The 15,642-nt window shown below is 37.8% G+C and overlaps 1 protein-coding gene across 2 annotated transcripts in view; it reads left to right on the top strand.

Annotated features, from left to right (window-relative positions):
• Positions 1-11,006, top strand: part of LOC129775342 (hemicentin-1-like) — a 39,439-nt gene extending 28,433 nt beyond the window's left edge. Inside the window, exons 8-11 of one of the 2 annotated variants that reach the window (XM_055779998.1) lie at positions 8,846-9,594; positions 9,658-10,333; positions 10,401-10,527; positions 10,583-11,006. In XM_055779998.1, coding sequence (XP_055635973.1) covers positions 8,846-9,594; positions 9,658-10,333; positions 10,401-10,527; positions 10,583-10,958 — 1,928 coding nt within the window. In that variant the 3' untranslated portion in view covers positions 10,959-11,006. Of the gene's footprint in view, positions 1-8,845; positions 10,334-10,400; positions 10,528-10,582 lie in introns of both variants that reach the window. The other variant, XM_055779997.1, reaches the window with a different exon arrangement.
• Positions 11,007-15,642: the final 4,636 nt, after the last annotated feature.

Raw genomic sequence — 15,642 nt, 5'->3', positions numbered from 1 at the left:
AATAAATTAATGACTTATTATAACTTATTGAATATTCCCCAAATTATTTTTGGTGCACAACCTTAACACCTGCTTTACCATAGCGTCAGTTAAATGCATTGATGCAATGTCAAAGGCACCAACAAAGCTTTTATGATGATAGAAAACAAACAATGTTAACTGCTTGGAAAAAGGCTGAATAGCGTAAATAATTCCCTCCCGCTATCTCCTCTCCTTGTTTATAATTATCATTACAAATGGGTTTTCAGCGTAGCAAAGATGCACTATTTTTACGTACGGGTTATGAAGCGCGCACGTACGTACACAAATATCCATATATTGATGGCTTGAAGCAACTAAATATACACACACTTATCTCTGATTTGCGCTCTTCTCAACAGAAGCCCTTTTTGTTAATATTGCCAGTCTAGATAAGCTTAGCTGTCATCATTTGTGGAGAGAGTTTTCCTACCGTTATGCGAAACCAAATCACTGACAAAATTCCAGAACATTTATTTTCTTGGTGAGCTGACGATAGCCTAGCTTGATGGTTCCCCACACAACTGTGTAGCTCAGAAACTTAATGCAATGGCGTCAGTTTGATGCAATGATTGCAATGAAAGAGACATCAACGAGTGAGTAATTGGGTCGCGTCCACAATTAGTCGAAACGAAGACATGTGATGGCGCAAAACAAGGAATAACAAGCGATGTTCATTGTTTCGTATCTAGAACGGTACTGGAAGTTTACCTTTCCTTCCTTTCCTTGTTGAATTAAAGAGACTTTAAACTTCTTCGGTTCATTCGTCTCTTGCCTTCAAAAAGACACTTGGAAAACTCTACGCTTTCTTCATATTACTCCTCCACCCCCATTGCCTTGAGAAAACCATTCGATCCCTCGCCGTCCAGCTCGCCCAGCAATAGTGTTTTCCAGTCGGTGTCCTCACAAAGAATGAAATTTACCTCAGCAAGATCTACTGTTTATACTCTAGGCAAATATTCCCCTCCGTTCTTCTTCTTTTCCTTCGTTCACGGAGACTTTACATCTTACGATTTCCCCTTCGTTGCTCGTCGATAAGTTGCTCGATATTGACAGCTCTGTTCGGGAAAGCACACACATGGACAGAACAAATGTATGAGGAAATAGGAATGCTTCCAATTTTCATCAATTTAAACCATATACAGATTATGGGATTGTAATGTATAGCATATCAATTCGATTCGTTTGGTATGTAAATCGCCAGAATCCGTTTAAAATAGTAAAAATAGTTACTTTATTTCATAAAAACGTTACCTGTTTTCTGATTTGGCACCCTTAATGAAAGACGTAGTTCTACGTCAAAAATATAGCGCCTTTGGTCCCGAGACCATGAAAACTATAAAAAACAAATACAATCAATAATAACGAAAACATAATTCTAATTTTATGCAACTGTAGTAATTTTCCAAAAAAGAGTTAATTGGCTTTAATTTAATATGTCGGACATTTGAATTGTTCCAGTAGTTATGAATTTTTGAAAAGTCATTTTTAGCAAAAATGCGACAAAATAGATTTTTCGGATCGCCCTAAAATGGAAATAGTCACCCTAACAAAAAAAATAAAAAATACGGGTCTAATAATTTGCGATGCAGAACAAAACTACCACTTTTGACGAAAATCTGAGAACCACTATATCGGTTTGGCATGGAATGGCTATATATATATATATATATATATATATATATATATATATATATATATATATATATATATATATATATATATAAATTAAGTTACATGAGGATATCGAAGAGTTTTTAAAAAGGAAAGACCGGTTTCGCCGGGAGTACAAGTTAGACTGATTTTATTATTGTCAATTTTACATCATGAAGCCTAGCCATTTACCTAAAGCCCTTACGCTGCACATTCTATCCAGTCCGTTGTCGCGTCAGGTACAGAGTCCGAATCGGTGTTTTACGTTGGTGTCCTAAATTGTTGTTTCGCTTGCGTTTGCGAATTGATGCTACCGATAAACTGTTCCACAGTGATCGGTTCTGTTGCTGTGGGGAAAATGATGTTGCTTGCGTTAACTACTCCCTCATCAAGTTTGGATCGTCCCGATACAATTGTGTTGGGATGATGGTTGTCTGCTGAACTGATGTTTGGTTTTTCTTCATTGGGTGTCCTTTTCTTCTGGTACCAATGGTAAACTTTGATCGTCATAGTATAATGAAGCATATAGATGAGAGGCCCAAACTTGTTGATGTTTGGATGAAATATCGGGTTTTAATTATCTCCAGTTGTTCTCGGTTTTGGAAATGTAATTTCTTTAATGTGTGAAAGTCCAGGTTCTGCTCGAATTCGTTTTGTTCAATTTTCACGCCATCCAGAGGCACTATTGTTGGGATAATTCTCGATGGAAACGTAATGGAGCTAAAAGTTTTGTTGTTCAGTGAGATTGTACAGTTCTCGAAAAACAACAGCATCGTTCCTGTTAAAACTCTGTTGTTATGTAGACAGTCGCTTGATAGTGTGACTGTTGTGATTATGATGATGATATGGTTGTCTGTCAATCGTTTTATGTTGGTTGTATTCCGATAGTTCGTAAAGGTGCATTTTCCTGGGGAGCCTCGTATGATTTTGGAGAAGCATCTGTCGTCTGAGGTATCGTCTAATTTATCTTCTTCGCAAATGGAATTTTCGCCGATACTTTGGCAACTGCCTTTGATGAATTAGGTGGAGTTTCCGTAGATTGCTGCTTCATGCCAAGGGAGTTTGATGATTTGACCGTTGATTGGAAGTGGTTCTAGGAGAAGACTGGTGAATGGATGTGGTAAAATCTGCGGGACGCCGATGATGAAGTAGAGGATGGATTCCTTGAAGAGGGCTCTGATGTCTAGGTAATCGTATGCTTGGTCTGGATGTAGAATGGTAATATTTTGTTCTTCTAACTTATCTGAGATAAACTTTAGTTCTTCTGCTTCTAGAAAATTCTTAGAAATGATATTTATTTTTGCAAGTTGTATAACTTCGAAAATTGAGTCTAGGTGTTCTTGTATTAGGTCGACATGATAAGAAATTTTAAATGCCTGTCGGATTGCTGTGAAATTTTGATTGACAAGTTTGTTGGTGATTAGAGATTGTCTGGCTGATATAATTTGTTGCTTGATTATTCTTTGTTGTTCATTAACGGAATCTATTAATTTGTTTATACGTTTTCCTAGATGTTTGTTGATAGTTACTTGAATATTATTTTGTCTTATAAGTTCTTGGTTGCCTCGTTTTAAGTCATTTATATCGTTATCTATTTGGATTCGATCTTCTTCATCTAAATTGCCTGTAATCGCCTTTATGGCTGAGCCTAGAAAATTGAATGCTCCTCTCTTGTTTCTTCTATTTGGTAACAATTTCATATACGTGTTTTGGGCTTTCTTAAATTTGGACTGTAATGTGATATAAACGTCGCTGAAGTCTGTGAATATTTTAAGTCCGTCGATAGTGATAGCGATGTTGTTTAGTAATGGTCTATAGTCTTCCAAGTCTATTGTGTGATATATCCTGTGACGTCCAGTCTTAATTAGTACGTTTCCGGTCTGTAACGTCACTAGTCCTGGGTTTCTGGTCAGGTCATGTATTTGTATCGTTCTCGATGATGAGGTCGTGATGAACGTCAGCGTAATTAGTTTTAGAAGTTGGCTCCGCAACATCTATAATTTAGAAAAATAATTTGTATGGTTTCATTTTCGCCGAATATTTTCTTTGTGTATTTCTCTGCCAGAGTGGTCCAGAAACGTTCTACCTTTATCTTGGACAACTTTGACTGGGAAATACATTTCTTTTCCTTTGTTCCTTATTCCTTGTCTTCTATTATATACGGTTTCTTCCTCTCGAAGAACCGGTGGGTGTTCTCTCTTCTTATTATGGTAACCCAAATTTTTATTTTTAGTTTTATCTGATTGTACAATAATTTCATTGTAGAATTTGTTTCTGTTTTCTAAAATCTTTTCCATATCAAGAGGCCTTTCCTCTCCATCCCTTATTCCGTAGAATATTTCCCGGGGTTTGGTTTTTGTGGTAGAGTGGACTGTGTTGTTGTATATGGTGCAAGCTATTCTAAAAACTTCTTTTTCGTTTATGTCGGGATAATTAGGCTTAGTACAACGATAGATTTCGCCCAAAGTTGAGTGAAACCTCTCCACTGTACCATTACTTGAACTATGGTTTGGAGGAGTGAAATGGATGTCTATTTTTAAGTTTTCCAGAAGAGTTTTAATTTCGATGGATTTCATTGAAGGTTCGTTGTCAGTAACGATCAAATTTGGGGTACCATAAATGGAAAAGTATTTAGTTAATCCTTTACGTACATCTTGAATGTTCCTAGATTTGATGGGAATCAATGTAGCGTATCTCGAGAATTTATCTAAAAAGGAAAGGAATATATTAGGTTGTTTTAAGAATATATCTAGATGTATTAAATCTAAAGGCTTTTTTGGGTCCGGAGTGGGTCCGAGCATGATTTTGTATGGATGCCTCTCGTATTTATTTTTATTACAAATGCGACAGAGCCTTACAAACTGTCGTATTTTTCTTTTCATTGCTGGGAAATAGTACCTGTTTGCTATTTGTCTATTATTTTCCCATACCCCTCTATGCCCATTTTCGTGGGTTTGTTCTATAACAATATTTTGTTCCTCGGCCGTTTTCAGATCTATGAGAATTTTTTGAGAAAAATAAATTTTGAAAGGTTTGCCTCTACTGAAGTAGTTTCTATAGACGATTTGAATCGTCTGTATCAACTTTTCCGGGCAAAGGATGCAGTTTGATCTTTTGGGATCAATGTAATCTTTAAACATTTTAATTAGGTATGGAACTCCAAATATCAATTTCGTAATTTTTCGTCGGAAAACTCGTGGAAATATTTCTTCATAGGTTTCTTCTTCGTTGGGTCCGATTTTTAGAACAATCTGATTACAGAACTCGTTTAATGGTTTTTCTGTGCCTGGGATAAAGTCAGAATCGTCGGTATCAGCAGAGTGGGCCGTGGCTCCGTCTGACGAAGTGTCGCTTTCAGATGTGGAAGAAGAGTTTTCTTCCGCTTCATTGAGGTTGATTTCCTCTCGTACTCTGGAAAGACTATCGGCTACGATGTTCTGCTTTCCAGGTCTGTATTTAATCTCGTAATCAAATTCTTCTAAATAGAGGCGCCAATGAATGAGTCTGCTATTTGAGTTTTTAAGGTTTAAGCTATATGTGAGAGGTTTATGATCGGTGTATAGAGTAAATTTTCTTCCGTAAAGATAAGGACGGAAGTATTTACATGCCCACACGATCGCCAAAAGTTCTTTCTCGATTGCGGAATAGTTTTCTTCTGACTTATTCAGCGTTCGAGAAGCAAAGGCAATTGGTTTGTCACTGCCAATTTGCCCCTGTGGCAAAACGGCTCCAACTGCGAAATTGGAGGCGTCTGTTGTCAAAATAAATGGTTTGTCGAAATTGGGGTACTGTAATATATCACTCGATGTAATAATATTTCGACATCGCTCAAAGGCATCTACGAAATCCTTAGTGTGAGTGATAGCTTCTCCTTTTCTCAACGTTTTTGTAAGTGGTTTGGCTATTTTCGCAAAGTCTCGAATAAACTTGCGGTAATAGCCTAAAATTCCTAAGAATCCTCTTAGTTCTTTTTCATTCTTCGGAAGTGGCCATTTTCTGATGATTTCCATTTTTTCGGGATTTGGCTTTACTCCTTCACGAGTTACGATGTGGCCTAGAAAGGCTACTTCTTTGTGAAGAAACTCGCTTTTATCGAGTTGCACCTTCATATTGAATTTTCTAAGACTATCAAAAATTTTCTTTAGGTTGTCAAGGTGTTCCTTTAGGCTGGTAGAGAACACGATGATATCGTCCATGTACACAAGACATCGGACACCAATGTGCTCTCTCAAAACGTTATCCATCACGCGTTGAAACGTTGATGGAGCATTTTTCAAACCGAATGGCATTCTTAAAAACTCGTAGTGTCCGTTTTCGACACTAAACGCAGTTTTTTCGATGTCACTCTTATCCACTTCGATCTGGTGAAATCCAGATGCCAAATCAAGTGTTGAAAAATAAATGCAACGGCCAAGCTTATCAAGAATGTCGTTAATATTAGGAATGGGATAACGATCATCGATCGTTTTCTCATTCAGCTTACGATAATCAATGACAAGTCGCCATTTCTTCTGGCCGGATGCGTCCATCTTTTTTGGGACTATCCAGACTGGTGAAGTCCAAGGGCTACTTGAAGGTCTTATAATGCCTTGATCAAGCATTTTCGAAATCTGTCGCTGAACTTCCTCTCTATGGCAGAAAGGGTAGCGATAAGATTTCGTGTGAATCGGTATATCGTCTTTTGTGGAAATTTTATGTCTAATCGCGTTGGTGAAGGTCAGTTGTTCGCCTTCTACATAAAATATACTCTCATAATCTGCAATCACTTTCATTTGGTTAGATTTTTCTTCTTTGTTCAGATGATCAACTCTCAATTGATCGAAAATGGGTGTCCTGCCAAATTGAGTTACATAATCTTGGTTCGGTTCCTCTAAGGAAAAATTGTTAAGTTCAACATCTAGAGGACGTTTTATTAATACTTTTGAAGGGCTTTTTGATATGTTTGATACAGTGAAAAAAGCATGGCTATCTTTTGAATTGTAGATACCAGAGTGTATGATAATGTCCTTAGAGAGAAAAATGTCATCTTCCAAATAAAATTCTCCATTATTGATGATAGTTGGTAAATTCACGATTTTTGTCTCATTGGAATTTAACTGGATTATTGCCGAATTTGGATATTTTCGAAACATTTTCAGTACGCCAGTGGGGAATTTCAACTCATTTTGATCTGTTAATATGTTGACTTTTAGTTCACGTAAGGTCTCGTATCCTATGAGACCATCGAAAAATTTGTGGAAGTCGAATATGTAAAATATTTGTTTTTTTGATCCTGGTATTGTGGAAAAGGGGTTGAAATTTACGAATTGATCTATATTTTGCGAACCATTAACGTTCGTTACCTTTACAGGTTTGGTGAACTTGCATTTGTCCAAATTGACATGTTTCGGACTAATGTAGTTTTTGTTCGCTCCCGTATCGATCAAAAACTTCAGTGGTCCTTTAGTGGTATTGATTTGTATGTACGGTATAAAATTGTTTACGGAGGAGTTTCTTGGGCCGTAATTATCTGAAAATTCAGTTCATCAGTGGAAGTGGTATTTTCTTCGACACTCTCTTCCTGATTGTTTACCACAGGTTGAAAAGATGTACTAGCCATCGATTCATTGTGATAATTATCCTGCTCATAATTTTCTTCATCATAGGTTTCGTATTCACAATTTGGTCCTTCGTACGGGCCGTAAGGATCAGACATATTTGTGCCTTCTTGGTAATTGATTGCTCTCCGAGGTCTATTCATATAGTTTATTTTATTAGATCTTATTGAAGGGTCTACATCCATGGGAGTAGGCTTCGGCATCTGAACTGGTCTTGGGGCGAATACGTTTCGCGGAGGAACTTGCGGTTGATTTAGAAAGCTTTGGTTCTGATGTTGTTGGTAAGGTGTGTGGAATTGATTCATTTGAGGTCTTTGAAAATTTTGCCGTTGATTAAAAGGATTCATTTGTAATCTCGAAAAATTTTGCTGTGGATTAAAATGATTCGTTTGAGGCTGATACTGGGCTCTTTGGTAATGATTAAAATTATTCCAGTTCTTTTGCCTTGGTGGGGGAGGTGGTGCTACAACAATCGGTTTTTGGAATCGATTTGTAGTTTCCATCTTATTAAGACCGCATTTATTTTGATAGTTTCTCTCTTCAATAGAAGCATCGAAAGCTTCTTTTAATTTTTTTGGTTGGCGGGCTCTTACGTTCCCGCCGATGGGCTCTTTTAGTCCTGCTAATCGCCTTTAGGATTTTCTCCGCCTTGTCGAACATTACCGCTGTTTGAGCAATTCTGGCGGCTTCTTCGTGTTCATTTAAATTTTCCTCCTGTGCTGAGGTATTGCTCCTCGGTAATTCAGGGGATATGTTAAAACTGTTTGGGTTCATTGTTTTCGCGATTATTCACAAAGCACTCCAAGGTAAAACTTAAATCACTCTTGTTAGATTAGCTAGTTTTTTTCTGATTTAACGTTTGTTTTTGTTTTAGATTAGTAGTTCACTTTTGTGATATAAAAAGAGTCGCTTACGGTGTTACCCGGGCTCGTCTCTCTGAATTAGTAGTTTTTGTTATATTTTATGGATGTGGATACAGCTTTTTTTGTTTCGGGTAAGCTTTGTACCACTCCGATTAAATGATTGTTAATTTGACTAAGATCTAATTACTTACTTGATAAAAAGGTATCACTCGTGCGTCCGTTGTAGTTCTCCAATCGTCAGCCACTCGATATTCGTTCGCGCGGGAAATCACTTTCGCGAATTGGATCTACGCGTGAACACTTGAACGAGCGATCCTACCGACTGCGCCAATTAAGTCACATGAGGATATCGAAGAGTTTTTAAAAAGGAAAGACCGGTTTCGCCGGGAGTACAAGTTAGACTGATTTTATTATTGTCAATTTTACATCATGAAGCCTAGCCATTTACCTAAAGCCCTTACGCTGCACATTCTATCCAGTCCGTTGTCGCGTCAGGTACAGAGTCCGAATCGGTGTTTTACGTTGGTGTCCTAAATTGTTGTTTCGCTTGCGTTTGCGAATTGATGCTACCGATAAACTGTTCCACAGTGATCGGTTCTGTTGCTGTGGGGAAAATGATGTTGCTTGCGTTAACTTATATATATATATATATATATATATATATATATATATATATATATATATATAGAAGATTAAATCACAATATGATTTCAGTGCCGGTCAGCTGGTCTCCATGGGGCGAGTGGAGTGCATGCAGTGCCAGCTGTGGTAAGGGTACCCAGTTTCGGTCCCGTATTTGTTTACTACTGAGCGGTTCTCCGGCTCAAGGAAAAGAATACAATTGCGTGGGTGAAAATATACAGGTGAGGAACTGCGAAATGTTGCCATGCCCGGTCAACGGAGGCTGGGGAGCGTGGGGTCAGTGGAGTAATTGCTCACTGAATTGTGTAAGCGAATTCACGGGACTCAAGTCGACCCGGTCTAGAAGCCGAAAGTGTGACTCACCTCCGCCATCCTCGGGAGGGAAGCCCTGCATCGGAGAAGAACACGAGGAGGAAGTATGCAGCGTTAAATTTTGTCCAATCAATGGAGACTGGACATCATGGACCAAGTGGACACCGTGCAGTGAAACCTGTGGATTCGGCCGAATGATCCGTTGGAGAAGTTGCGCTAACCCGGCCCCCCGTAATGGAGGCCTGTCATGCCAGGGCGAAGAGAGTGAAATCAAGATCTGTAAGCAACGCGATTGTATCGTAAATGGCGGGTGGTCCGATTGGGGGTCCTGGTCAAAGTGTAGCAAGTCTTGTGGGGTTGGCGTCCGACACAGGAAACGTTCGTGTAATAAGCCGGAACCGAAAAATGGCGGACAATATTGTGAAGGAGAGAACATCGAAATTGAGAAGTGTACAAAGAAAACTTGTCGAAATGATGCATTACTGAAGCACATCAATCGCGATGGGAAGGTAATTATTCTACAGGTTCCCAATGATCATGAAACAGTGATCATGAGAAAAAAAATCTTTCAGAGGAAGTTTTCACCACTTCTGACATACGAATCGAATCGCTCCGTCGACGAAGAAGATGACTACAGCGACAATCATGCCCATCCACAAAGTTTCAAAGTGATTCGCAATTTCGAACCTGCTGAAGCGCCTCCTGTGGAGTATGTGGATGAACCGTTAGAGACGGGCTTCAACGAGCTAGAAGAACATCACCAGATCGTTGTAAGCCTAAAGAACACTGTCAATCTCACCCGCGATACAGCTGCCTATCAGCTCAATCTTGATGGATCCAACAATTCCATCGAGTTCAATTGTGTATCTGGAATGTCATACAATCAAACAATGGGGCAATGCGTAGATTTGAATGAATGCACAGCCGGTGATCATCGCTGCACTGGTCAGGGACAGATTTGCGTAAACACAAAGGGAGGCTACGAGTGTCTATGCAAGGCAGGTTTCAGGATGAGTTCCGAAGTATGCGTCGACATTAACGAATGTCGCGATGGTAGTCATGAGTGTTCACATTACTGTACAAATAAACCAGGTGGATATGGTTGTTTCTGTCCTGCTGGATTCGCACTGTCATCTGATGAGAAAACGTGCACCAGGCGAAAAACGCGAGAAGAACCTGCGTTCAGCATCATGAACTATGAAATGATTTGTCCCGAAGGGTACTTTCTTGAGGGAAGTAAATGTGTTGGTAAGTAAAATCTCAAATAACTCAAACAAAGATGATTTAACTTAACATATTTGCTTTATGCTACCAGAAATCGACGAATGCAAGTTGCGTGAAGATGAATGCAGCAACGGTCAATCCTGTCTTAACACTAGAGGCTCATATCTTTGCGTTCCAACCGCTTGCCCGGATGATTATGAAATAGATGAATTATTGGGGTAGAACATACCATTTCTCAGGAGCCTCAGTGACTAACAGATTCTTTCCTTTCAGTCATTGCTTTAAGGACTGTAAACTTGGACTCAACAGGGCATGCCCGGATGGGGCTCAGATTGAGCAAACGATCACCTTCAGGGTGATTTCAGTGAAAAAAATCTCACCGAAACAACCACTTGCAGTTCTGGCGATACCGGCCTTCCAGCATACAGCAACGCAAACTACTTTCAGTTTTTTGGAGCGAACCTATGAACATGTATTCAGTTTAGAGAAAAATCTACGTACATCTGGAATTGCGCATCTATTTGCGACCAAAAAGCTTCAGCGTGGTAAGATATATAAACTGAAAATCATCGCTCGTACCTTCGGACATCAATCCGGAACGATGGACTACGTTCACAGATTTATTGTTTACGTACACTGGGTAGATTGATCATACTTCGTGCTAGAGTTTTCTTAGTATGTAAAGTAGAGTAATGTCGGGTATGTTTTTTTTTGTTTTTCATGGAAAGAAATGCCATACTTTGACACGAATGCATGGCGAGTATACCGTTTTGTCTCTAATTCCGATCACTTAAGCTTTGTTGACCATTAAACAGTGTCTCATTACTCAAAATGGTACTTTTTCGCGAAACTAGTGTGGTTTCTGGAAACAATCGAGCCTTTTCTTTCATTTGTCTAGTATAAAATTGATATACAAATACATATTCATGATGAAAAACTAAAAATATGTCCCAAATTCCGAACAGCAGTTATAATTTTTCTTTTCTCAAATTATAACTTTTGAGTTACTAGACCGATTTAGATGATCGTTATATCAAATTAAAGCCAATCAGCTATTCTTTTTTGGAAAAATGCTATGCTTCAAAAAACTTGGATGCTGTGCTTCGAATTTTGATTCAAATTCCGAATTTGCTAACGCAAACCATTTATCGCAGGTTTTGACAGTCACTTTCTTGTAAACGCTTATTATTATAAGTTATAGATAGTATCGATACCTGTAGATGATGTTAAAATGAAGCCTATACCACAAAGAATGTAAATTTATATTTAAAAATGAAGTGTTCGGAATTTAGGACTGTTCGGAATTTGAGACAAAACGGTACTACACTATGGGCCTTATTCCCGTATCCACCTACACTTACGTTCCCACTACGCTTAAGCGGCCCTTACACGATCAGTAGCAACGACATTATCAGTAATGATCAGTAATGGCAATACTAGCAAGACACACTCCATTCGGCATCATCATTATTCTTCAAACCTACACGATCATTTTTATTGCCTCGAGGAATGCAGCAACTCTAGCCATCATAGTCGTAAGTATACATATTTTCGAAATGAAAATTATCAATGAAAAACCATTTTATTGTATCAAATAAACATCCACATCAATAATTTGAAAGGTTTTCTGCAAACAATGAAAAAATCGAGAACGAAAATTGTTCCTAATAATGGTTTCTAATTATGAATTCAACAATTTGATCTGTTAATATAATGTCTTTCAGTGATGGATGAAGAAGATTCGAAACAATATGTTATGAGCATTCAAAAACCATTATAAAATTCTTTTCATTGATCTATTCACAATTTAAAACTGTATTTTTCAAAAGTAATCTCAATAGCTTATGCTTGATTCATTCCATTTAATACCTTCGTAGATGTCGACACCGTATCTCACCCGTATGCTTCACCCACTCATTTGGGCAAAAGATGTCGACACTGCACCGTCGATATCGCGAATTACCATTTTACGCTTCGTGCTCCATCGTTGTGACGCGTAAATGATAACGGGTTTTCAGGTAGAATAAACAGACTTTTAAAATCAAAAAGTATAAATGATTTTTTTTTTTTTGCATCAAATATGTTGCTCTAAGTAATAGAGCAACAGGTTTTCTGTAAATGGTGAAAAAAAATTGAGCTAAAACTAATTCTGGTGGTAATTTTATTTTATACTAATAAGTTTTAGTAGGGATTTCAGAAAAATTATAGAAAATTGTTCAAGTAAGATTCAGTACTACGTGTTTTATGCATTCAAGGAACAGCAAATAATAACTTTCATTCAAATTCTAAGAATTTTAAATTGCTTTGGGCCCACTAATCTGATAGAGAGTAAATTGGCTCACAAACATAGATTTTGACACAAGATGTCGCACAGTATCCTAGACACCTCGAATGATAGTGTCCCTGCTCTATTACAGTAATGATGGAGCGAGATCAGAAAATCCGGATTTGCATCATTATTGCCCTTCATATCAATTTTGTCAACCTTACACGATCATTGTTATTGTCATTCTGAAGAAGTAATGTCATTATTATTTATCGTGTAAGGGACCCTTTACATCTCACTTCACTTTTTTGCACCTTTTCCCGTTTCCACCGATCGTGAAGTGTAAAGCGGCCCTTACACGATCAGTAGCATTGACATTATCAGTAATGACAATATTGGCAAAAATCACTCCATTCCGCATTCACCGTATTCTTCAACCTTACACGATCATTCTTGTCGCTTGCAGGAATGCAGCATCTTTGGCCTTCATAGTTGTAAGAGAAATCAACACATTTTCGAAATGAAAATTATCAATCAATTTATTTTGTCAAATGAACATCCCCGTTAATAATTTGAAAGGTTTTCTACAAACAATGAAAAAATCTTAAACGAAACATGTTTCTAATAATGATTTTTTATTATAATTTCAACAATTTGATCTGTTCTTATAATGGTTTCAAGTAATGAATGAAGAATGTTCAGAATAATAAGTTATGAACATTCAATAAAACATTTTGAAATACTTTTCATTGATCTATTAACAATTCAAAACTGTATTTTATTATAGTAATCCTAATAGATTATGCTTGATTCATTACCATTTAATACCTTCGTAGATGTCGACACCGTATCTTACCCGTGTGCTTCACCCCCGTAGTTGGGTAATAGGTGTCGACACTGTGTAGCAGCCATCGCGAATTAACATTTTATGCTTCGTGCTTCATCGTTGTGAAGCGAAAATGATAATGGATTTTCAGGTGGAATGGGCAAACTTTTGAAATCAAATAATATAAATGAAAATCACTTTCTCCGCATCAAATATGTTGCTCTATGTAGCAGAATAACAGGTTTTCCGGAAATGGTGAAAACAATCTTGAACTACAATAATATCTGGGTGTAATTTTATTTTATAATGAGTTTAGTAGGATTTCAGAAAAATTATAGAAAATTGATTAGGTAAGGTTCAGTGCTACGTGTTTTATGCATTCAAGTAACAACAAGTAATAACTTTCATTAAAATTTTAGATATTGAAAATTCTCTTGGGCCCACTAACCTGATAGAGAGTAAATTTCCCCACAAACAGAGATTTTAACACAAGTATCCTAGACACCACGAATAATAGTGTCCCTGTCCTATAACAGAAATGTTAGAGCGAGATCAGAAAATCCGGATATGCATCATTATTGTCCGTCATTTCATTTTTGTCAGCTTTACACGATCAATTTTATTGCCATTCTGACGAAGTAATGTCATAATAATTTATCGTGTAAGGGACCCTTAAAAATGAACTTCGTGCAGAATTTGGAGTGGATACTAAAATGACTCTGTGTTCATTTCCAATGTCGTTTCTAAGGGTGGGTTTAGACTAGTGATATATTCATGTGAAGAAATATGAAGAGATTTATAGAAATCGCATCAACCGTTTACACTAGCGTGAACTTCTATAATGAATATATTCATATTTTCGGTGAATTTATTCACCTGAAGTAGAACTGCATCCAACTTTAGTGATTTCTCACCAGTGAGAAATTCACAAGCGTTTACATATGCAGAATTCATTCAAGTTACATATACCTCGAATAAGTGTATCATATTTATTCTCACCCTTTACACCTATTTTCACGTGAATAAATGCATCTATAGCTATAGATCTCCCTAGTGTAAACCCGCCATAAGAGAAACGTCAGTTGTACGTTGTTTTGTTTATCCCAAGACGGGTCTATGGTACTAGGTGAGGCCGTTTCGTCACTAAGTTGGTTAGGGGAGCGGTATATGAAAACAGCACGGAAGAAAGTAGAAGGGGAATTATTTGCTTGTAGCGTGAAAGAGACAGACTGATCACGAGCGAGCTTCGGCAATAGCGTACTGTGTTTTGTTTACAAACAAAACACAGTAGACTTCCAAGATGGCTGAAGAGTGGTTTTAGCAAGTTGGCCCACCTTAGTATATACTTCTAGGCGCCTTGGTTTATCCTAGAGTTGTGTCGATACACCCAGAAAATGGATTACTAAAAAAAGCTTCTAAATCTTTTGTAATGAGAACATTAGTAGAATGTACATATTTTCTTCAAATATTCACCCCTATTCTGTATTTAGATCGAATTGGAATATTTCGAACGACTTGATAAAATTTTCGATTTCGTTCGAGTTGTTTTTGCATTCCGTTTGATCTGTTTCTCTTTGAACATTAAATGGACAAAACGTTTGTAATAAGGGATGCGAAATTATAACTCGAACGAAATAACGGTTTCGAACGAATTGGAAATCCGTCGGAATACAGAATAGGGCTGATTACCAATCGTTTGTAAAATGAATTTCAAATGAAATACACATCCCTACCAACGATTGATTCATTTTACTTCGCGGTAGTAGTAACTTTTACGATTGTCATTACTGGCACCCGCTAAGAAAATGTAAATATAACCTGTGGTACTTCGGGTCCGCCAGATATAGCCGATCTGGTATTTACAACATCCTCTACCCGCCGCTTCTTAAACCGGTAGATCGAAGCAACCGACCAAACGGTGAAGAAGAATCTGGCCAAAATGGACATTTCTATGCGGAAGCGTCAGACGAGACCGGCCGTATCTGAGCATCAGGCAATCACCCAGAAGGAGTAGCTTGAGGTTCTGGTGAAAAAGTTCTTTCCGGCCAAGCGCTATGTCGTGCTCATAATGAAAGACGAGACGTATTTGACGCTAGAATTCAACGAATGGCAGGGGACCGGATACTTTACGTTCCCCAGATAAGTGATGACAACAAATATATCTTCCACACCAAGTTCTCGAAGAAGGTCCTTCTCTGGCAGACGAGAAGGGAATGTCTAAGCCACTCTTCTTTCGAGTTT

The sequence above is a fragment of the Toxorhynchites rutilus genome, chromosome 3, assembly GCF_029784135.1.
Source record: "Toxorhynchites rutilus septentrionalis strain SRP chromosome 3, ASM2978413v1, whole genome shotgun sequence".
Lineage (NCBI taxonomy): Eukaryota > Metazoa > Arthropoda > Insecta > Diptera > Culicidae > Toxorhynchites > Toxorhynchites rutilus.
Note: the sequence above shows the minus strand (reverse complement) of the source record. Positions and strands in the feature narration are given on the sequence as shown.